General features: G+C 40.6%; 2 protein-coding genes across 2 annotated transcripts; one reads left to right on the forward strand and one right to left on the reverse strand.

The window, feature by feature from the left end:
* Positions 1–485: 485 nt before the first annotated feature.
* LOC143281551 (serine palmitoyltransferase small subunit A-like) lies at positions 486–10,452 on the reverse strand. Its single transcript, XM_076586769.1, has 3 exons — positions 10,325–10,452; positions 4,447–4,520; positions 486–2,457 (listed from the first exon to the last, which is right to left on the reverse strand). The coding sequence occupies exon 3, from the start codon at positions 2,408–2,410 to the stop codon at positions 2,153–2,155; it is 258 nt and encodes an 85-aa protein (XP_076442884.1). The 5' UTR covers positions 2,411–2,457; positions 4,447–4,520; positions 10,325–10,452; the 3' UTR covers positions 486–2,152.
* On the forward strand, positions 6,514–14,122 carry LOC143281376 (uncharacterized). The gene is made up of 4 exons (XM_076586581.1): positions 6,514–6,660; positions 6,924–8,287; positions 10,515–10,560; positions 14,003–14,122. The coding sequence occupies exons 1-4, from the start codon at positions 6,514–6,516 to the stop codon at positions 14,120–14,122; spliced, it is 1,677 nt and encodes a 558-aa protein (XP_076442696.1).
* The last annotated feature ends 10,067 nt before the right edge of the window (positions 14,123–24,189 follow it).

Below are 24,189 nucleotides of genomic sequence, written 5' to 3' on the forward strand. Positions count from 1 at the left end.
GTTCTGGGTACATTAAATCAGAACAGGCACTAGCAAATACCACTGAAGTGATTCAGCAGCAGTGCAGGGTCTCCTCTGGTGTGTGGCCTCCTGGCGACCTAACACTGATGGTTTTCTGTGGACTGCCGGCACTAGGAGTGTGGTAGATGAGCCTGGGTCTGGCTGTGTATGGGAAACTTGGAATGAGCAGCGTGGGAGTAATGCCACTGTAACAGTGCAGATGATGGGGCAATGCAAAAGAATTGTTTTAAAGACACAACAAACAACCAAATTAACATGCTTAAATGCAAATAAAAGCGTTAGACGAGACAGAGCAGAAATCCTGACAAGATAGCATCGACAGCCTGGCCAAAAGGAATAAAACATTGCTTATTACCGTTAATGGCGTTTGATTGTCTAAAGCAATGCATCTTTTCACTGTGTCACCGTGAAATTTGGCCAAACAGAGTAAAACTAGTTTGCATCAGTTTGACATGGTACAGTATGAGAAAAAAGCAACTGATTTTGTCCATATTTTAAAACCAAATTTGGTGTCGACAGAATATTTCCAGAGTAATGAGTTTAACTTTAAGTTTGCCATAGACAAATGCAAGCACACATGCATGCAAGTATACACAGACAACTGAAACACAGGGTTATAGACTCACATTATGTGTAAATACACATGTGAACAAAAAAACTCTAAGAAATACAGAACCACTGGCATGTAAGCATACTCAAGTCATGACATTCACATTAAGACCCCTCATATTAGAATATGATCATAAATATGATTCTGAACCTCCAGATACAACCTGGTTAAGAAAGGAGAAAAAGATTGCAAAGAGAAGAAATATTGGTGCATTTTCAACAGTGAAAAACATGCAGAGTGGTGAATTCTTGTGCAACATACAATAGTACATGTAGATGTATTGCTCTTCATTTCTGCTGCTGTAAAGAGAAAAAAAAGCCAGTTTTTTGTTTGTTTTTTGTTTTTATTGATTGCTGATTCAAATATGCATACTTCTTAAGTGGCACACCCAAGAACACTGTTGGCATTGTGACTGCTGAGGTCTTAGTTATGATAACTGAGAGACATGCAAGATGATATGATGGTTACAGACTATTGCAGATGAAAAACAAAATCCACAATCACATCATGGACAAATAAAACATTGTCAATAATGGCAATGTATTTGAACTGTTGATATGTCTATTTTCCCAGCTGAATTGTATATATCATAGGTACTTCCAGTACTTTCCTATCAACTGTATCATGTACAAGGGTTTGATAACTGACAATAGGTGTCAGACACAAGGTTTCATAGTATTTGTCTCGGAAGATTTGTCCTTGTTGAGATAAAGCCCAAATCCAATCAATAATCCTCCAGTCAAATCCATCAACAGTCTCAATGAACGGACTGTGCAGTCCCATGCAGACACAGAAACAGTAACCTGACCTTTGTTTCAAATACATCTCAAGTTCCAGTATTTAACCTTTTTCTTTCTTTTCTTTTGTTTCCTTTTTATATCAAACAGCTTATCTCAAATTTTAGGGCCTTCACTGCAACTGCCATGGTAGCTTTGAAGCTCATTCTCATTGTGATTTTCTGCTCAATGTAACCCACACAAATCAATGATGCAAACTTTGGTTCTCTCATTGCAAATAACAATAACAACAACAATAACTAAGGAAATCAAAACAGTTGAAAGCAAGAGATCATGATAACATCATCCGAAGAGTGTCCACAATCATCACGTTCATTATTCTGGTCTAAATACATTCAATATATGCATGGGATTATATGGAATTCAAAGAACGGAATTTTTCACTCTTGTTACATTAGTAACATGTAAGCAAAAATAGTAATAAAAACATAATCATAAACCGTTAAAAAAAAAAAAGAGAGAAAAACATAGAGAAAAAAACATAGGGGTGGAGTGGAGGGTGGAGATGCCATCAGGAAAAAAACCCCATCCAAAACGAAATTTCAAAAAAAAGATGGCACTAATATTAACAATAATAGATATAATAATAATCATCAATATAACAATAATAAATATTACAATAATGATGATGCTGTCTGGTTCAAAACTTCCTACTTGTGCCTGAAGCACTGGTCAGCAGAGATTAACCGGCCAGTCATACATCCAGAACTTTTAGAGCTGACGGTTAATTGCTGATTGTCTTCCCACTTGTGTCATAAGGCCTGCTGCCAGATACATGCATCAGAAAATTGCACATCATGGTCAGATGACCTGGCAGGTAAATGATGCTGGTGTAGAGGAAAAGGGAGACAAAGAGGGTGAAGAAAGCATTAAAGGCGTAGCGCTCTACTGGTTCCAACATGACAATAGTGGTGACCAGGGTGTAGTGGAAGTAACAGTAGCGGACGTAGTCTGAAAACCTCTTCCACAGCGACAGAACCATGGTGTCTTTTTCCTTAGTGAGTGTGCAGTGCCTCCGCGATGTCCACTCTGCAATATAATAAGTAGACAGATGTGGTCAATATAAACTGATATTTTCCAATCAGTCCATATCCTAACTTATTTTGTAGTACACTTTCCTCATTCTATCAGTTCTCTGCATAAAGTTCACACTGTTCTTGAGAACAGGTCAATGTGTCCCCAGATCAAAGTGTCCCTGGGTTTGTGTGTCCCCAGGTCTATGTGACCCTCAGGTTTGTAAGTCCCCAAGGTCTGCATGCCCAACCCCCAGGTCTCACCCAGGTCTCAACTCAATTCGTGTGCTTCACTGGACTCTACTCAACTCCACTCATCTCCACTCTTCTCAACTTTGCTCAACTCAGCTCTACTCAACTTTGCTCAACTCAACTGCGCTCAGCTTCGCTCAACTGAATTCTACTCACCTGTGCTCAGTCATGCTAATCTAAACTCCACTCAACTGTGCTCAGTCATGTTCAACTAAACTCTACTCAACTGTGTTCAGCTGTGCTCAACTAAACTCTACTCAACTGTGCTCAGCCGTGCTCAACTAAACTCAACTGTTCTCTCTACTCAACTCAGCAGTGCTAAACTCAACCCTGCTCCAATCTCCCCAACTGAGTTGAGGAAAGAAGAACTGATCAGTGGTGAGTAGACCCGGGTGCAATTGAGTAGAGCTGAGTTGCGCATAGTTGAGTGTAGTAAAGCACAGTTGAGCATAGCTGAGTAGAGTAGTGTAGAGTTAAGGACAATTTTGTTGAGTCAAACACAGTAGCAGAAGTGTGTGTACGCCAGAGAATCGACAGACAGACAGAAAATACAAAAAAACTTAGCCGTATGAAGAGCACAGGAACAGGAGTCATAATGGCTGCCGGAAAAAGAGGGCGCTAGCCAGCGGGACAATGGGGAGGTTACCTACTTCCAGGAGGTTATCGGCCGTAGTTACTTTCGCTTTCTCCGCATAGATGGATAGTAGTTTGCACAGGACAGGAATGTCAGACCCCTGCCGGAGTCTGCACTAGTTGGGTCACGGTTAAGTATGTGTAATTAAAGGGCAATTTTGTTGAGTTAAACACAGTAGTAGAAGTGTGTGTGTATTACATTTGTGTCATGAGACCTCTGTGTGTGTGTGTGTGTGTGTGTGTGTGTGTGTGATATGGGAGACAAGGAATGTAGGTGTGAGTGCATGTGTGTGTGAATGTGTGTGCGTGTGCTTGTGCATGCGTGAGTTCATGTGTTGGGACTTGTGTCTTTTATGTGTAGTGTTGGCCCTGTGCACATTTGTTTGTGGCTTTTGGGTCTGTGACACTGCTAATTGGTGCATATCTTGTGTGTGTGTGTGTGTGTGTGTGTGTGTGTGTGTCTGCATGTGTGTGTGTCTGCAAGTTTGTGTGTCTGTGTGTTTGTGAGCATGCATTTTCAGACTTGGGTTGGTGTATGTGCATGTTAGTAATTCACTGAGTGTAGCCCATTCTCTTTCATATTTCTATCTCAATCTTTTGCACTATATTTTAATCTACTTACCTTTCATTATTATCATTATCACTAATTCATTCATTTATTTATCTATTTATGTATTAATTATCATTATCATTATCTTCTTCCCCCCTCAAAGCATGACTAAGCACATCGGGTAATGCTGCTGAACAGATGTGGTGTAGCATATATGGACTGGTCAAAATGCAGTGACACCTACTTGAGAAATTGAACTGAACTGTATTTGAGTGTCTTCTCCATTTCCTGATTGCTGACAGTCTACCGTGTTCAAATTGTGTGTGAGTGTGATTTTGTTTATTTGCTTTGAAACTATTTATTTTCTCTTAATATTATTCTATTTTTGTCTTTTCTTTTGTGTATGTGGGATGGATAAAAAAAAAGAAAAAAAAAGAAGAAAAAAGTCAATTCTGTTGTGAATTCTTTATCTCTCTGTGAATATGTAGTTATTGACAATACTAATGGAAGATGATGACTATGATAATAATGATTATAATGACTTTACTAAAAAATATTATTCTCACTTACACTTTACAGATATTGTTACTGCTGCTGCTGGTGCTCTTGCCAGTTGTGCTGTTGTTGCTGAACAGACACAGTACCTGTTAACAAACAACTGTGTCAATTCACGTTGTGTACCAACAACAAAGACATTTAAGTAGAGGCGCACAAGCAAAACATTCTCTCAGTAATTTTGTTTGTGTTTTTGGTATACATAATAAAGTACAACATGTGAAACATGTGAAAAGGAAATGAAAAAAGAGCACAAATAATGAAGACCATACCATTGTTATTAATAAAAGTAATATCAATGTACAGAATGCTATTCCAAGAGTTACAACAGTTTGAAGTTGTATATGTACTGATGTTTCTTTTATTTCAAACATACATAACAAAGGGAAGACAACCAACCATACACATACTCAGAGGGGAAGCTAGATAGGGCGAGAGAGAGAGGGAGAGAGAGAGCATATTACAAGATTATTTACATAATGTCATATTACATAAAAAACACATCTCATCATCATTTAGTCGCAGCTTATTGAGAGTCATCCAGTCTGTTAGGTCAGCAACGCACTCCCATGTCTGAGTCACCAGTACATCAATTTGAGCTCTGGAGGCTGACTGATAAAGTCATCAGCAAAGCTCTCATGCTACATCGCATGATGACTGATTAAATATTCTTCACCAATTCTATCAAAACTTTTTCCATACAGGAAACAGGTAAAAAATAAAATGTTGAAAGTCCATTGAGCATTTCAGTTCATATAACTAGGTGTTCATATAATGCAGAAAGGTAAATATGTAAATTTGCAAACCACCTTCTGAATAACAAATAATAAAGAGAGGCAACACTCTCCATGCACAAGGCAACTATGTGTTTGTTATATATTGTCCATACATTATGTGTAGCATATTCAGGATTAAAAGGTTACACCTGTCCTGAATAAAAGCCAATTAATTTGTGTTTGTACATTTCTTCTCTCATTGCTGCTGTGTGCAAATGTCAAATGATCATTATAAGGACAAGCCTGGAGCTTCCTTTTTGAGGAAGTGTCTTGTTTGTACCAATATACCTTACATATTTACCTGTGTGCTAATTGAACTGCCAGCATAAGAAGCATTGACTTGAAGTTGTGTGCCTTGTGCCACTCTTTATTGTTTGTTAATCCTTTACACTCCTGGCCTTATTAATGAGTTCTTTCACCTTCTGAATGGCTTAAAGTACAAATGCCATTTTTTGAAGACATGGGAGAACAGGAAGCAGTGTAAGTGTTAAGGACCTTAGTGTTAAGGACAGAAGATAAGTAAGATGGGAGAGATCCTTCAAACTGGTGAAAGCCAAAATGCCAGTTTTGTACTGAATTCTGTACTGGATGGGTAACCAATTAAGTTGATATAAAAGTTGGAAAACATGCATGATTTTTTTTTTTTTTTTTTTACTTTCTGAAAATGATTCTTGCAGCATTGTTAAAAATGATCTAAAGGCATGACAATAAATCAGAAGACAAACCTACAAGTAGTGAATAACAGTTGTCAGTGCAACAACTTAGGATGAAGGAACAGATGAGCTGAATGGTCACTGAAATAGTTAGATATGGTATATGGTACTGATTTTCCAAAGTTGGAAGTTTGCAGTTTTACATAAATTACTGACATGGTCGTGCATGGACAGAGCTGAATCAAAAACTGAACTCATATTTCTGACAGAACTTTGAAAGTTGATATCTGCAATGCACTTTGCAGATAGTCAAGGTATGGTCTAAAATTCATAAAACTTGGAGTGGGTATGTAACTTTTTGCTACATCTGGTACATATCTGTTAATATGTTGGCGTTTCATTTATCTATCATCAATATCATTATTTTGTTGTTCCAAATCATTGTTATTACAATATTTTTGTGTGTGTGTGTGTGTGTGTGTGTGTGTTTGTGCATCCACGCTCGCGCGCGTGTGTGTGTGAAACCACGTGATGACTCTTGTCTGTGTCAAGTCATGTGATCTCTCCTCGACGGCGGTTGCAAAAAATAGACCCCTGGTGAGTTCGTGACCAAGGCGAGCCACCGAGTTGGAGGATATCGGCTGTGGTCAAGCATGGAGAGGGATGGGCGCCGCCATGCTTCATTTGCCCTGGACACGCCACATGAAGATGACAACCACACCTCAACTCATACCGGATCGGTCGTCGCCCGGGTCACCAAGGGCTGCGCCTTCTGCCACACACCAGGGCAGAGGTGGAAAGTATGCGACTGGTGTGCCAAACAAGATCCGTTCCAGAAACATTACCATTGGCACTTGGAATGTGAGAACACTAAGAGCACCTGGCAGGACAGAAGAAATGGACAGGTACCGTTGGCACATTCTGGGACTCTGTGAAGAACTTCGGAGAAACAACTACCCATGAAGGCCACAAATTTTACTTCAATGGCAGAGAGGACAAAAATGAACAAGGCGTCGGATTTCTTGTTCACAAGGACACCGTGAACACCATCATGGGTTGTCAGCCAATTTCCAGCCGGCTGATGACCATTCGTCTCAGGGCATCCCCTTTCAACATCACAGTAATACAAGCATATGCCCCAACGACAGACTACGACGACGAAGAGATAGAAGACTTCTACAACCAACTTCAAGAAATCCTAGATCAGACACCAAAGAAAGACATCATTGTCGTACAAGGAGACTGGAACGCCAAAGTGGGAGAGGATGCTTGCAAGGACTGGAAAGAAACATGCGGGCGCCACTGCAATGAAGAGTCCAACGAAAGAGGACTGAGGCTCCTGGAGTTCGCCAGTTACAACGACCTCAAACTGATGAACACATTTGGTCCACACAAGGCATCCAGGAGATGGACATGGCACAGCTCAGGAGGTGAACACCACAACCAGATAGACTATATCATGGTTCAACGACGCTTCCAGTCGAGTGTGAACATCGCCAAAACACGGAGTTTTCCAGGGGCCGATATTGGGAGCGACCATGACCTTGTGATGATGACCCTCAGGCTACATCTGAAGAAGATCAGAAAGCAAGGCCACACAAGGATAAAGTTTGACCTTGAAAAGCTGAAGGACCCACAGATAGCAGAAGCCTTCCAAGCAATGATAGGCGGAAAGTTCGCCCCGCTCACTGTCGTTGACGCAGACAGCTCAGACATGGACATGGGTGTGTTGATCGACACATTCAACACAGCTGTGACGGAAACAGCCAAGGAGATCCTGGGAAAACACCGCTCAACCAAGAAGCCCTGGATCACATCTGACATCCTGGATCTGTGTGACAAGCGGAGAGAGCTGAAAAACAAAAAAGGCGAGACAGAAGGAGTGAAGAAGTACAGAGCAGCAAACCAACGAATCAAGAAAAGCATGATAAAGGCAAAAGAGAACTGGATTAAAGAGCAATGCCAGGAAATTGAAGAAAACCTGAAACAAAACAACAGCAAGAAGGCATACCAACTTGTGAAAAAACTGACCAGCACAAAGCAAGAGCGAACCACCACCATCCAGGACAAAACCGGAAAATGCCTCCCTGAAGAACAGGACATTTTGAAGAGGTGGACTGAATACTGCTCCGAGCTGTACGGTCACAGAGCCACGGGAGACCCAGAGGTACTGAATGTCCCTCCAGCAACCAACAACGACAACCACCCCATCCTTCGAGAAGAAGTGGAAGCAGCTGTAAAATCGCTGAAAAAGGGGAAGTCAGTAGGAGTGGATAATATCCCAGCGGAGCTGGTCCAAGCAGGGGGAGAAGCAATGATCACAGCCCTCACAACCATCTGCAACAAGATATGGCAGATAGGGGAGTGGCCAACACCGTGGACCCAGTCACTGATCATCATCCTCCCCAAGAAAGGCAATCTACAACAGTGCCAGAACTACTGCACGATCAGCCTAATAAGCCATCCCAGCAAAGTCATGCTAAAGATCCTGCTAAATAGATTGAAGCCACAAGCGGAGAAGATCATCGCAGAGAAACAAGCAGATTTCAGACCAGGGCGCAGTACAACAGAGCAAATCTTCAACCTCAGGATACTGTGCGGGAGGTACCTCCATCATCAGGAAGACCTCTACCATGTCTTCGTGGATTTCAAGAAGGCGTTTGACCGATTATGGCATGCAGCTTTATGGACCGCCATGAGGTTGTATAACATCAATGCCAACCTGACCCGAGTGATACAGAACCTCTACGACAAAGCCACCAGCGGTCTACTTCAACAGTAACATAGGGGACTGGTTCAGAACCACAGTCGGAGTGAGGCAAGGCTGTTTGCTCTCACCAACTCTCTTCAACATCTTCCTGGAAAGAATCATGACTGATGCACTTGAAGACCACAAAGGAACAGTCAACATCGGAGGCAGAGCAGTCACCAACTTACGTTTCGCCGACGATATTGTTGGCCTAGCTGGAAAAGAAGAGAAGCTAGCTAGCTTAATGGACCACCTTGATAAAACCTCTAGAGCCTATGGCATGCAGATCAGTGCAGAGAAGACCAAACTGATGACCAACAACACCAGTGGCATCAGCACTGACATAAGAGTGGATGGCCAGAAGCTAGAAACTGTCCACAGCTTTAAATACCTGGGAGCAATTGTGACAGATGAGGGATCCAAGCCCGAAGTACTCTCCAGGATTGCACAGGCAACAGCAGCGCTCACAAAACTGAGGTACATCTGGAACGACCGGATTGCACTCGGCTCAAAGATCAGACTGATGCGTACCCTGGTGACATCAATACTCTTGTATGCATGTGAATCATGGACCTTAACAGCTGAAATAGAAAAGAGAATACAGTCCACTGAGATGAGATGCTTTTGAAGACTCCTGGGCATCCCCTACAAAGATCATATCATGAACGAAGAAGTTCAAAACAGAATCAGCAAGTCATTAGGCCCTACAAAGACCTGCTGACCTTGGTCAAGAGACGCAAGTTCAAATGGTATGGCCATGTCATGAGATCATCAGGGCTTGCCAAGACATTCCTGCAGGGCACAGTGCAAGGAGGGAGAAGGAGAGGCAGACAGAGGAAGAGATGGGAGGACATCCCAGAATGGACGGGCTTGAGGTTGAGCGATACAATCAGGTCAGAAAACCGAGAGGATTGGAGGATCCTGGTTGCCAGATCACCTGTGGCGCCCCAACGGTCCACAAGACTACGGGATAGGTGAACGTGAAGGTGAGTTCCGCGGCTATCTTGGATCTTGCGCATGCGCATCTAACTTTTACTCGAAATCGCAAGCAATGCCCAATGCGATCGACATAGGTATAGGCAAAAGCAGCAAACATGCGCTGTCCCCCATTTCTTCAGTTGATAGCCTCTCTTTCTACAACCAAACTCCGTACAATGTATGCGCGATAAAAAAGAAAAAAAAGAAAAAAAAAAGAACAAAATATGAAGCAAAAAGTCGAAGAACGAAGCCTTCTGTTTCGCACGTTCTTGCCCTCTCGATCGCCTTGTTTCTCGAAATTTCTGAGAGCCAATAAACTTCGAGAGCATAGATCATGTGACGCGCCTCTATAAGTCATGTCAGAACGGAACTCTCCAACGCTTTTTATTGTAATGTCAGTTTTACGGAAGAAATTTAGGTGACTTATGAAAACAGACGAAATGACGTGATCTGCAAAATCCTTAATCTTGTCCCCGACCCTCTCCCCAAACTAAAAAATATAACAGAAAGACACTGGTTTCGTTCCATTTTGATCGCAAAACAGCTGGCCCCATATTTCTCGATTTTTATTCATCATCTTGTCCCCGACCCTCTACCTGAACTAAAAATATAACAGAAATACACTGGTTTCGTTCCACTTCGATCGCAAAAAAGCTGGCCCCCATATTTCTCGATTTTCATTTATTTATTTAACAAATCCAAACTACTTCAACATGGAATAACGACCATGTACTTACTGATGTTAATTTTGGCAAAAGGCGGTCTCTCTGATGGCGGCGGGAACAACGCTGGCTTTAAAACCAACGAAGCAAAACAAAGTGTTTGGTAGTCTCGTCGACAACTTCGACCGGAAACATAACAAAGCAAAAGGGGACATAAATGTGAAATATATTGTTTGGGACATTTACGAATTTGTGTCCCTTACAGATGCCAGAGTGGTTTCAAGACGGTCATCTGCCGGGAGTCCGTGAGGGTCTGGGTTCGAATCCCACTCTCGCCCTTTTTCCCAAGTTTGAGTGGAAAATCAAACTCAGTGTCCAGTCATTCGGAGGCGAGACGACAAACCGAGGTCCCGTGTACAGCACGCACTTGGCGCAAGTGAAAAAAAAAAAAAAAAAAAAAAAAAAAAAAAAAGCAGCAAAAAGCCGGTGTAACAGGTCAGATCTTACCCTGGCCAGGTTTACCCCCGTAAGAACTGTCCTAGGCCAGAGTTTACCCCCGTAAGAACTGGCCTGGGCTACATAATACCCGGGGTATAGTTTGGCCTAGGCCAGTTTTTATCCTCTGCGCCTTATAAATATTAGTAGTAGTAGTAGTAGTAGTAATTTTATGTATTTATCTATTTTTAAAATATATATATATTTTTTTTTTTAATTTGGGGGGTTTCTTTTATTTTATTTTATTTTTGTTATTTTACTTTTTTCTTCTTTTTTTTTTCTCAAGGCCTGACTAAGCGCGTTGGGTTATGCTGCCGGTCAGGCATCTGCTTGGCAGATGTGGTGTAGCGTATATAGATTTGACCGAACGCAGTGACGCCTCCTTGAGCTACTGATACTATGATACTATCCTCTGTGCCATTTCTTACCCCCTCTCTTTTTCTCTGGAATACATGAATTGATATTTGAAGAGTGACAAGATTAACAACATTAGAATAAAGCCGGGGTATGCGAACTGCGAGGAGTATATTTCACACAATATTTATTTCCAATGGGCTTTCATTCAAAACTGGAAAATAATCAATGAACTTGTTGCTTGGATAAAACTGTTGTCTTCCGACTTTGCAATTTAAATTTTCGATATGGAACACCTGTTCTAATTGGTATTATCTTTGAACATGAAGTTCGTTCCTAGAGACGTTCAGTCGCTCTATGTTCAGCGATTGCTTTTGATAAATTATGCTTAGTAATCTTGAGTTGGAAATAGAAAGAGGGAGACGTTGTGGCACACCACAAGAGTTGCGGTTATGCAAGGTTTGTAATATGGCTGTGATTGGGGATGAGTTCTATTTTATAATGGAATGCACAAAGTATAATGACTTCCAAAACAAGCATGTGCATGAAAAATAGTCTCCGAAGTCGGTTTTCATTTTTGTTTTTTGTTTGTTTTGTTTTTTGTTCATATAAAGCAGATGGAATTTGTTAGCGATAAGTACGTTTATCAAATTTGCACATTCAAATGGTAATTGCTATTTAAACATATTTGCGTTTTCGTATTAAGTTATAGTGTTGAGTATTTGAATGTATTCTTTTGGGCGTAGAAGTATCCGAGCATCACTTGATAGCAGTATTCCGTAAGCAACTGGAGTGAAAGGATGAATAAAAAATTTTAGATAATGAACATGGAAGAAAGAAGAATAAGAAGAAACTGAGAAGAGAAACAAGAAAGAAAAAGAGGGTATTGAAGAAAGGTATCTCCATTAAAAAATCAAAGACAAAGAACTCTCTCTCTCTCTCTCTCTCTCTCTCTCTCTCTCTCTCTTGTTGTTTCTTAACCTTTCATTCACGGTTTGCATGACATCTGATTCTAATTCTGATTCATACACACACACACACACACACTGGCACGCGCGCGCGCGTGCGCGTGCGCGCGCGCTCCATGAAATGATGGTTTAGCGGTTTATTTTGCAGATAATTTGGGGGGTCAGCTTTATGTTCCTCCAGATCTATGTTCCCCAAAATTTTCCTTCAGCCAGCTACAAGTTCTTACAGGACTATGTTCCCCCAGGTCTATGTTCCCACGGGTCTATGTTCCCCTAAATTTACGTTTTCTGGGTCTTTGTTTCCCCAGGTCTTTGTTCTCCCAGTCTATATTCCCCCAGGTCGATGTTCCCCAAAAAACGTTTTTGGTAGGTCTATGTTCCCCGAGGTCTATATTACTCCAGGTCTATGTTCCCCCAGGTCTGTATTCCCCCCGAGTCTTTGTTACCCTAAACATACGTTTGTTTAATCACACATACACTTCAGGGTGCTTGTCAGCAGTGGTCAGCAGTAGTCAATGGTCAGCAGTCAGTTGTGGTCGGCGGTGGTCACCAGTCAGTGGTGGACAGTGGTCTGTGGCGGTCAGTAGTTGTCAGTCATGCTCAACGGTGGTCAGTAGTATGTAGTGGTCAGCGGTCGTCAACAGTAGTCAGTGATCTGTAGTGGTCAGTGGTGGTCAGCAGTGGTCAGTAGTTGTCCGCGGTTAATGGTGGTCAGTAGTGGTCCGTATATAGTGGTCAGTGGTTCTCAGCGGTGGTAAGTGGTGGTCAATGGTGCTCTGCGATTGGGTCAGCAGTAGTCAGAGGTCAGCAGTGGTCAGTGATGGGCAGTGGTGGTTAGTAGTAGTCAGTGGTGTCAGTGGTTAGCAGGTAAGTGGTCAGTGGTGGTCAGCAGTGGTCAGCGCTGGGCAGCGATGGTCAGTTGTCAGTCGTGGTCAGAAGTGGCCAGCAGTGGTCAGTAGTGGTCAGTGGTCAATAGTTATCAGTGGTAAGTATATAGTGGTCAGTGGTCGGTTCTGATCGGTAAGCGGTTGTAAGTGATCAGTATTGCTAGTGGTCAGTGGTGGTCAGTTGTCAGTAGGGGTCAGTGTTGCTCAACAGTAGTCAGCATTGGTCAGTGTTCAGCAGTGATCAGCGGTTGTCATCAGTGGTCAATAGTGGTCAGTGGTCAGTATATAGACATGCTTCCTTGCACTGCATGTCAACTAGGTCACTGTTAACCTCTTTGATGTCTGAAAGTGAGTATGAGGTGAGTGGGCGTGGCACTGGCAGGCATGGCACGTGTGTGTGTGTGTGTGTGCGTGTGTGTGTGTGTGTGTGTGTGCCTGCGAGCACGCGCGTGTGTGAACATAAACGCTAAGGTCAACAACAGGATCGCCAATGCCAGCGCCGCCTTTGGGAGACTCCGTGAGAACGTCATGGAGTGGGGACGACTCAGCTCTACCATTAAGCTGAAGGTCTACTGTGCAGTGATCCTGACCACCCTCCTTTACGCCAGCGAGACCTGGACTGTCTACAGCAGACACACCAGACAGCTTAACCTGAGCTGTCTCTGCAGACTCCTCCACATCAGGTGGCAGGACAAAGTCCCTGACACGGAAGTCCTGGACGAGCTGGCCTCTGCAGCGTCTAAACCCTCCTGCAGAAAGCCCAAGCCAAGTGGGCTGGACATGTGGTCAGAATGTCAGACAGCCGACTGTCTACTAGTAATCAGCTGGTATAAGGAGAACTGTGTCAGGGCAAGCGCTCCCTTGGAGGACAGAAGAAACGCTACGAAGACTGCCTCAAAGCGTCCCTCAAAGTCCTGGGCGTCAACATCAACACGTGGGAGACACTTGTTCTGGGCCGTCCGGCTTGGCACACCATAATCACCACAGAAGCCCGTGCAGCTGAAGCCAGGCGCATCACCGAAGCGCACCGAAAGCGTGCTGTGCGCAAGGCCCGAGCAGCATCCACAGCAACACCCAATCACTTGTGTCCCATATGTGGGCGAGACTTCAAGGCCCGGACTGGTCTCACCATTCACCTCCGGACCCACAGCCACCGATCTTCCTACTGACTCTTGAAGCCGTGGTCATCTTCGAATCCGAAAGACGAACATCTTCACATCACTTTTTTGACGAACATCATCATCACTTTTTTTTTTGTTTTTGTTTTTTTGCATTAATTGCAAAGTGGCTTGAGTGTTGGAAGGAGTTATATGAATCCCCATTATTAGTATTTATTATTATTATTATTATTACTATTATTATCATCATTATCATCATTAATGTAAATGTGATACAGACTGGTTCGGTGAGCGAAGTGTACACAGGGGGTATATTCCAGCTATGAGGGGTATGAAATGGCCTAGGCTGGTTCTTACCCGGGGTAAGAACCAGCCAGGGATAGGTTTCGGCCTGTTACACCGAGACCCATGACAAGTCTCTAGTTAATTCACTCTCTGTCACAAATTCTGATAGGTTCACAAATATATAAGCATGCACTCAAAGGCCTGAGTAAGTGCGTTGGAGTATGCTGCTGGTCACTGAGGCATCTAGTGATTAGCAGATGTGGCGTAGAGGTCTGTTTTAGGCCCAGTTCTCTTCACACTGTACACTGCACCTCTCGCTGAAATTATTACTACCACAATGTTAGTCATCATTCCTATGCTGATGACGCTCAACTTCAGAACAGTGATACCCCTGAAAAATTGTCCTCGCTCTTGCAAGAAACATCTGAATGCTTCCTGGCCAAAGTTCAAAACTGGATGACACCAGAGTAAGTTACAATTGAACGCAGACAAAACCGAAGCAATGATCATAGGAACTACACAAAAACTCTCTTCCATCACAACTGACAAAATCAACCCTTTTTTTTCAACCTTTTTATTCAAGATTTTCACAAATACAGTGGCAACAATAAGGTGTACAAGAAAGAAAAAAAAGAGGAAAAAAACCACACACAAATTCAGAAGAATACAAAAGAAACACTTTTACATAATTTGCCATATAGTCACATAACCTGTATCTCTCATGCGTGTCCACATCCACACACACTCACACACGCACAAACAAAACAAAAAAACAGAAAAAGAAACACACACACATGCAAAAAAACCCGTATCCAAATCATGCATGCATAGTATATAACCAATGTAATTTATAAAAAAAACAAAAAAAAAAAAAAAACAAAAAAACAGACAAAAAAGAAAAAAAAGAAGAAAAAGTAAAGAAAATGAAAACCAAAACAACAACAACAACAACAACAACAAAACCACACACATTCATTTCCAGAATTTGGATAAGGTGAATCTTCATTAATGTGGATGGTCTTTAATTACAAGGTAATACAAATTAATATATGCTCTCTTTTTTTTTTATTGTATGGCCTATTTATGCTGTGCGGGAGATTTGTTTTGATCTCAAGAACTGCTCTGACTCTACTAATAAAGGATAAATATATACTACTGTACAAGGGTGGATTTATCTTTGGTTGTCTATCAGTGGAATGTAGTAAAACCACTTTATTCTGAATGATGTGTGACACATATTTATGTATGACAAATATTTTTTTTTTATAAGTTGTACCGTGCCTTAATTTGATGCAAAAAGGTTTCCAGTACTGGTGGTGTGAATCTATTCTACATTTATAGATATAAAATTTAGCATACAGGATTAAGAAATCTAGGATATCACGAGATGAAATTGTTACGCAATTACCGAACAGAATCATCTCTTCTGTTAATTCTAAGTTTGAAATATGTTGGTATTTTTTGTTCAAAGTCCGTTCAATAACAGACCAAAAAGAACTTACAATATCACATCTCCAAAACAGATGTTCGATATCCTCACTTTCTAAGTGGCGGAAGCTACTTGTATCATCTTGCCCAATTTTCATTCTTTTCAGTATTTTGTTTGTTGCTATTATCCTGTGAACAAGCCGAACCTGAAACCTCTGGAGTGTAACTTCTTTTTTTTTTCTTTTTTTTTTTCTTTTTCTTTTTTTTATGAAATGTAATATCCCAATTTATATCTGTTCGTAACTTATTGCTCCATCTTATGCAACAGTTTGGCTTCGTATAGTTATCGTTTATTATTTCAAAGTATGCTCCAGTTCCTTTACTGACAGAATAAATAATCTGCAATGATTTTTTTAATATCTAAAGATTTATTTCTTTGTATTCCAAAATCAAACTTATCGCAGTATTTTTTGATAGCCTGGATTCAGCCATGATAAGCAATGAAATGCGTATTTACATCATATATTGTCTTAGATTGATTAAAACTGAGGAAGCTGCCATTATTCTGCATAAGGTGGTGGATAAAATAAATACCCTTTTCTGTCCATCGTTTGAACAATATATGCTTGTTTCCAATCTTAATGTTCTCGTTACAAAAAAATAAGTTCACTTACAAGTTCTTCTGCATTTGCTATTTTCACTTTGCGTTCAAAGATCCCATATGCTACTAAGACATCAACCCCAAAACGATTTACTTTCTCATTTATAGGTAAACAGTTACCATACAGTTTAAGTTGATTAATCATAGGGAACATGTCTGAGATGATATTTTTCCATTTATGACTGGTTTTTCCAAGCTTTCGAATCCAACTAAGTTTTAATCCGTTTATAAATGTTTTTAAGTCAAACATACCTAGACCTCCTTTCTCAATACTTTTTATGATGGTTTTTCTACTTATACAATCTTTCTTTTTATTCTAGATAAATCTGTAACATAGTTTCTGCAAGTTACAAATGAAAGTATCGGGTGGATTTGGCAAAAGTAAACATAGCTGGATAATCTTAGATAGGATCAAAGATTTCAGTACAGCTATTCTTCCAATTGGTGTAATCAGCCTCTTAATCCAAACTCGATATAACATTACAATTTCAGAAAATTTATCATTATAGTTGAGATCTTCAACATTATCTAAGTCGGCTGTCAACCAGATTCCAAGAATCTCAAATTTCTGTGGATTCCATTCCATTTTTAAGTGAGGTAAGTATTTAACTGCTGATGATTGTTTTTACTTCCTAGCCATACAGCTTGCGTTTTTTCAGTGTCCATACATAATCATGATTTGTTCCCAAAGGAGCTTATCGTTTCTATTGTTTCCTGAAAGGATACTGCATCACCTTCTGATGTCATCTGTGTGTCATCAGCAAATTGTGAAATCTTTTGAACATCATTATTAATCATAATCCCTTTAATATTGTCATTTTCTCTTATCATTAATCCAAGAATTTCTACATAAAGCAAAAACAAATAAGGTGATATTGGATCGCCTTGACGGCATCTCTTTCTACTGAAAACCATGAGGAAGTCTGTCCATTTGTAACTACAGTAGATTTTATGCTATTATAAAGAGTTTGAACCCAACGACAAATAGATTGACCAAACCCGAATGCTTTCAAAACTTTCAACATAAAATTCCAATTTACAGAGTCGAAAGCCTTCTGAAAGTCAATACAAAGTAGTAGACCAGGTAACTTATTATGATTTAGATAATGAATAATATCATATATAAGCCGAATATTATCTCCCATATATCTATTTGACATAAAGCCAGTTTGATCTGTGTTGATGAGGGAGGGAAGTACAGATTTAAGACGATTTGCTATACATGCAGAACCAATCTTATAAACAACATTTAAAAGTGTAACGGGCCTCCAGTTTTTAATGTACTCCTTAGGTTTATCTCCTTTAGGAATGCAAATGATTACACCTTCTTTTTGTGTGGAGGATAACTCTCCTTTTTCATAACCACTATATATAGACCTAATGACTAAAGGACCTAACTGTTTCCAAAAAACCTTAAAAAATTCAGCCGAAAAACCATCAGTGTCAGGGCTTTTGTTGTTGCTCATAATCTTAAGAGCATAGCTTGCTTCTTCTAAAGTAATTCTACCTTCCAATTCAATTATTTCTTCGGGTAATAGTTTTGGGATATCAAGTACAGTATCTTCAATTTCAGAATTTTCTACTTCTCTTTTTCTATATAGATTTTCATAAAAAGTTTTAACTTCATTAACAATGTCACTTTGATCAAATAATCCCATTCCTTCATCTGAAATAAGTTTTCTCATAACTTTACTGACATAATGTCGTTTTTCTGAGTTGCAAAAATATTTAGTTATTTTTTCTCCTTGTGATACTTTTTTTTAAAATTCCGAATTTCCATTTGTGTTTCTACGCATTCTTCTAATTGTTTTACTTCTGTGTTTGTTTTATTGGGTTTTCTTTCTAACCTCTGAATTTCTGATTCTATTGCGATCTCTTTTTCGTTCATTTTTCTTTTCTTCATAGTTGCATATGCTATAGTTTTAGACCTGATTTTCATTAAAAGAACATCTAAAAGGATTGTGAATTGAATTTCAGACAAAGGAATGTTATGAATGTCTTCTGGATCATAAACTAACACAGCATCCTCTCCCGTAGTCTGGGTTCAGACCGTTGGGGCACCGCTGCTGACCTGGCCACCACCCCTCTCCACTCTTCACGGTTTTCTGATTTCCTCAGGGCGTCACCGAGCGTCAAGCCTGTCCACCCCCGGATGTTGTCTTCCCATCTCTTCTTCTGCCGTCCTCTCCTTCTGCCTCCTTGTACGGTGCCTTGCAGGAACGTTTTGGCAAGACCAGATGATCGGGAGATGTGTCCATACCACCTAAGTTTGCGTTTTTTCACTATGGACAGAAGGTCTTCGTAGGGTCCAATACTTTGCTTGATTCTGTTCTTCACTTCCGTGTTGGTGATGTGGTCTCTGTAGGAGATGCCAAGTAGTCTACGAAAGCATCTCATCTCGACAGCTTGGATTCTTCTCTCGATGTCTGCAGTCAGGGTCCAAGTCTCGCAGGCGTAGAGCAATATTGATATAACCAGGGAACGCATCAGTCTGATTTTTGAGCTGAGAGCGATGTTTTTGTTGTTCCAGATGGTGTTCAGCTTGTTGAGTGCCATTGTTGTTTGGGCAATTCTCGAGAGTACTTCTGGTTTAGATCCTTCATCTGACACGATTGCTCCCAGATATTTGAAGCTGTGGACTGTTTTAAGCTTTTCGTCGTTGACTTTGATGGCAATGCTGATGCCGTTGGTGTTGTTAGTCATCAGTTTGGTTTTCTCCGCACTGATTTGCATTCCATACGATGTGGAGGCTTTGTCTAGATGTTTGACCAGGCTTGCCAGTTCTTCTTCTTTTCCAGCCAGTCCATCAATGTCGTCGGCAAAACGTAGGTTTGTGATTGTTCTGCCGCCTATGCTGACTGTTCCTACATGCTCTTCCAGTGCGTCAGTCATTATTCTTTCTAAGAAGATGTTGAAGAGTTTTGGGGAGAGTAGACAGCCTTGTCTCACTCCGACTGTGGTTCTGAACCAGTCCCCGATGCTATTGTTGAGGTAGACGGCGCTGGTGGCTTTGTCATAGAGGTGTTGTATCAGTCTGATCAGGTTGGCGTTGATGTTGTACAGATTCATGGTAGCCCACAAAGCTGCATGCCAGACCCTGTCAAATGCCTTCTTAAAATCAATGAAGACGTGGTAGAGGTCTTGTTGGTGTTGATGGTACCTCTCACATAGCAACCTCAAGTTGAAGATTTGTTCAGTTGTGCTCCTTCCTGGTCTGAAACCTGCCTGTTCTTCAGCAATGATGTTTTCTGCTTGTGGTTTCAGTCTGTTAAGCAGGATCTTCAACATGACTTTGCTGGGATGACTAATCAGGCTGATGGTGCGGTAGTTTTGACACTGCTGGAGATTGCCCTTCTTGGGGAGGGTGATGATCAGTGATTGTGTCCACGGTGTGGGCCATTCCCCTGTTTGCCAGATCTTGTTGCAGATTTTCAGTAGCATATTCTTCTTTAAAAAAAGAGTTATTGAATTTCCAAAAGGTGTTCCTTTTAATAATTGTTTTTCCAAATAACAGTTTCAACGAAATCATGGAATGATCTGATCTGTAACCGTATTTAACATCTGCATCTTCTACATACTGGACTAATGATTCTGATACAAGGAAAAAGTCGAGACGACTTTGTTGAAATGGGGTAGCTCGTCTCTATGTGAATCATTTACAGTCAGTGTGGAGTGTGGAGTTCCCTCCATATGTCAGTTAAATCTAAATTTATCATAATGTCCTCAAATTTCTCTTAGCGTCAGGATTGTTCACATGTTTATAATTATAATAATCCATATTAGGATCTAATACCAGATTCCAATCACCTGCCATTACTATATTAGAATAAGTAATTTTCTTAACTTCATTCTCTAAATTTTCATAAAAGACAGGGTTGTTTCTATTAAGGCCATATACATTTATCAATAATAATTCTGTATTTACTGTCACAAGAGATATAAATATATAATTCCCTCCAATGTCCCTATGTACACTTTTCACTTTAAACTCAAAATTGTTGTTAAATAAGATAGCCACGCCCCTTGACTGTGAATTGTTCGATGAAAAGAAACAAGTGTATCCCCATTCAGCTCGAATATAGTTTTCTAATTTGGGTTCAAAATGCGTATCTTGCAAAAAAAATAGAATGGTTTTTTGTTTTGTTTTTAAATATTGAAAGACATCCCTTCTTTTTTTCTAGTTTCCAAGGCCTTGGCAATTTAAAGATACAATGCTTATGGATTCCATTACAAAAATTGTTACATGCACAGACTAAAACTCTTTTTAAAGTAGTATAGGCAACACATGTCAAATACATAAAACCAGAAGTTCTGGGGCGAGCAAATCTGACACGAATACATAACTACACAAAAACAAAAACAACAACAACAGGGATTGAAGAATGGACATACAAAAGCGTTGCGAGATGCCGTTGACAGAACAAACAAAAAGGAAACCACACACACACACACACACACACACACACACAAAACCCAACCTTTTGTTTATATGATTTCCATTTGTCATATCTGTTGTGTACCCAAACCACCAAGACACTGATGTAGTCTGAACATTTGATCACCCAATACAATTTGTTTATATCTTCGAAAACAATTGACATGCACACAAAACATACAAATTTCATACATGCAAAAAGAAACAAGAGAGGCAAGGCCTTCAAGACTCACTTGTGATACACTTTTTTTTTTAAATCTAATCGTTAAAATGTGTTCTGTATTTGTTATTATAAAGCTTCGGGTTAAAAGAAAAAGAAAAAAAAAAGTCCTAACGGCAGATTCGAACTCCGCGTGTTCGGGTGAGGAGAAACTGTCTTGCCCATTACACTATTGTGGCGCCTTAACTGACATTCAAAAATATAATATTTAAACATGCTTTTTTAAAGGGCGATAAATCGATTGCGGTATTCGCGTTGAGAACGCTGTTTAAATCATATTATTCTGGTGTATCTTGGGCATTCAAAAAATCTTTAAGGGCAATTAAAAATTCTTTTTAAGTCCGCGGTAAAGGAGACGTGGCTATCGCCGCAATCACACTGCAACATTTAGCCGTTTTCTCTGGATCTATATAGATGTACAAGTTTCAGTTGGTTACACCCGGTTGACACGGTCGATTCAATTTGTCTTTTGTGTTCATTCTAGTTTTATAGTTTTAACGTTGAAAAAGGAGTATTTTGTTAAACTAATAACACGTAGAGCCAAGTACAAGTACTTCTAAACGTCGTATGAAGTGAAAAGGACTTCATTTTGAGAAAAGTCTAGACTGGAAATTTTTACGTTTCATCAATTCAAGGGTATTAACTCACATGGTTTATTATTTTTAACTGTGACTTCCAACTGATTCTGTGGATATGTTTATGGCAGTTTGGGGCATAATCCGTTAAGTGATGAGGCGTTCACAAATCTTTCTCTGAATAAATATTTAACGGTCTCCTTCTCCAGCTTTCCACCACATGTTATCGTGTATTGTCGATTGAATATAGGATTGAACGGGCAGGTCAACAACTTGAGACAAAATGGCGTCGTTCGCGTTCGCGAAGAATATGAGCACGCGCTTTGAATGTGTATAAATATGTGTACGCAATTGATTTTTGCCCATGACCTTCAGGGCTCAGCCAATAGATCTATAAAGTCCACTCGTTGTATTGATTTTAGTATTTTCCGAAAAGGACCACTTGGGCGAATGAACATAGTGAAAGCCCTGTACACTGAGAGTAAAACACACAAGCTTTTTATGCATTGAGCATAATTTCAAAATGTAATGTTTAAGATGAGAAAGATCAGTTTAAAGCAAATTAAGTCCCCTAGCATTAATTACAGATTAATTTCCTTTTTTTACTATCTGCACCAAAACGTTTGCAAAATAAATATAACTTCCATGCTCAGCAAAAGAAGTTCCTGTTTGAACAAAAAATGATAATAATGACTGCTCTTGTTGTTGTGTCAGAATATCAGATCAAAGTGCCAAGTTTAGAGAATTAAAAAAACAACAACAACATTAAATGCAGTTTGCATATAATTTGGCTTTTTAATCTATTGTTTCAAACAAGATGACTGGAAAGAACTGAATTTTTCCTATTTTTATGCCTAATTTGGTGTCAACTGACAAAGTATTTGCAGAGAAAATGGCAATGTTAAAGTTTATCACGGACACACAGACACACACACACAGAGACAACCGAACACCGGGTTAAAACATGGACACTTTGTTTACACAAGTGAGTCAAAAAAGAGAAGTAAAAAATTACAATCTTCACTTGCACACTGTTCATGGCAATGAACATTACCCAACTGCTGACATGTGCTCCTACGTTTAGTTCAATCAACTGCATGGCTGCACAAAAGGAAATAGGGTCTCTAAGTATCAAAAACAATGAGAGACATAAAGCAAGGCTGAAGACAAGGGGAAGCGGGTGATGGGGGTTCCTTGCCATATTAAAAAGCAAAAAGCAGAAGAATCGGAAAAGGTGACAGTACAATGCCCCTCTAAAGGGCTAGGTATACATGAAAACACTAGGAAAAAAAAAGAGTGAAAACGTTACACTTTTTCAGAGCTATCATCAAATCACCAATGCTTAACAATAACAAGGAGGGAGGGGGGGGGGGGGGGGGCAGAAGACATGTTTGGCAGACAAAAGTTCCATTAAAATTCACAAGTGGTTACCTCAGATGCTATCCTCCATCTTTTCCTTTCAAAAATAAAAAAATTAATTAAAAAAGGTGGGGGGGTTGGGGGGGGGAGGGGGACGGTTGCTACGTCATTTGTCAAAAGCAAGATGCGCATTTCAAGACAAAATCAAACTTGGCAGTCCATCCCTCTTTCCAGCTCAGTCAGTAACCTCGGCGTTGTCCTTGACAACACACTGTCCATGCAAAAATTTATCAGTCAGACATGTCTGACTGTCAATTGCGACGCGGCGGCTTCAGTTCCATTCGGAAATATCTGTCCACCGACGCAACATCTAGACTTGTCGTTTCTCTCATTCTCTCTCACCTTGACTACTGTAACTCTGTTGTCTGGTTTGCCTGCTTCATCCATTCAGTCCCTTCAGCGCATACAAAACTGCTGCCCGACTCGTCCTCAGAAAGAAAAGATCTGAGCACATCACTCCTCTTTTGCAACATCTCCATTGGCTCCCAGTCTCACACAGAATAAAGTATAAGATCAGCACTCTATGTTATAAATATATTCACAAATCTGCCCCTTCAGTTTCTATCTTTGTGGCTGCCTTCACCTCTACCCTCCGTCTCGCTCTCTACGATCGGGGGAGGGGGAGGGAGCGGGGAATGGGGGGGGAGGGAGTTATGGGGGAGTGATTCTGGCCTTATGCCCGTTTTGACCCTTTGACACTTGCCTTCCGACATTTTGATGATTCTCTTCCCCCGTATCTCTCCTCTGTGCTGGAAACGTACGAACCATGTAGAACGCAAAGATCCAGTTCTGAACTGTTAAAATGTGCAGGGAAAGGGTCTTTTAGGGCTCAAGTACCCCATATTTGGAGTTCTTTGCCATCGTCCCTCAGAAACGCTCCTGAGCTCCAGATCTGGAAACGCACCTTTTCCGTAAATATTTCTGTACTCAGCACGATGGATCGTCCAAAGTCTGTTGCCACATGGAGTTTTATGCTAGACATATTTATACTCACTTAATCCTGTTTTAGTGCAGTTGATATATTTAATGTGTGTGGGGGGGCGCGCGCGCGTGCATGTGTGTGTGTGTGTGTGTGTGTGTGTGAGTGAGTGCGCG

This window comes from Babylonia areolata, chromosome 4 (assembly GCF_041734735.1).
Source record: "Babylonia areolata isolate BAREFJ2019XMU chromosome 4, ASM4173473v1, whole genome shotgun sequence".
NCBI lineage: Eukaryota > Metazoa > Mollusca > Gastropoda > Neogastropoda > Buccinidae > Babylonia > Babylonia areolata.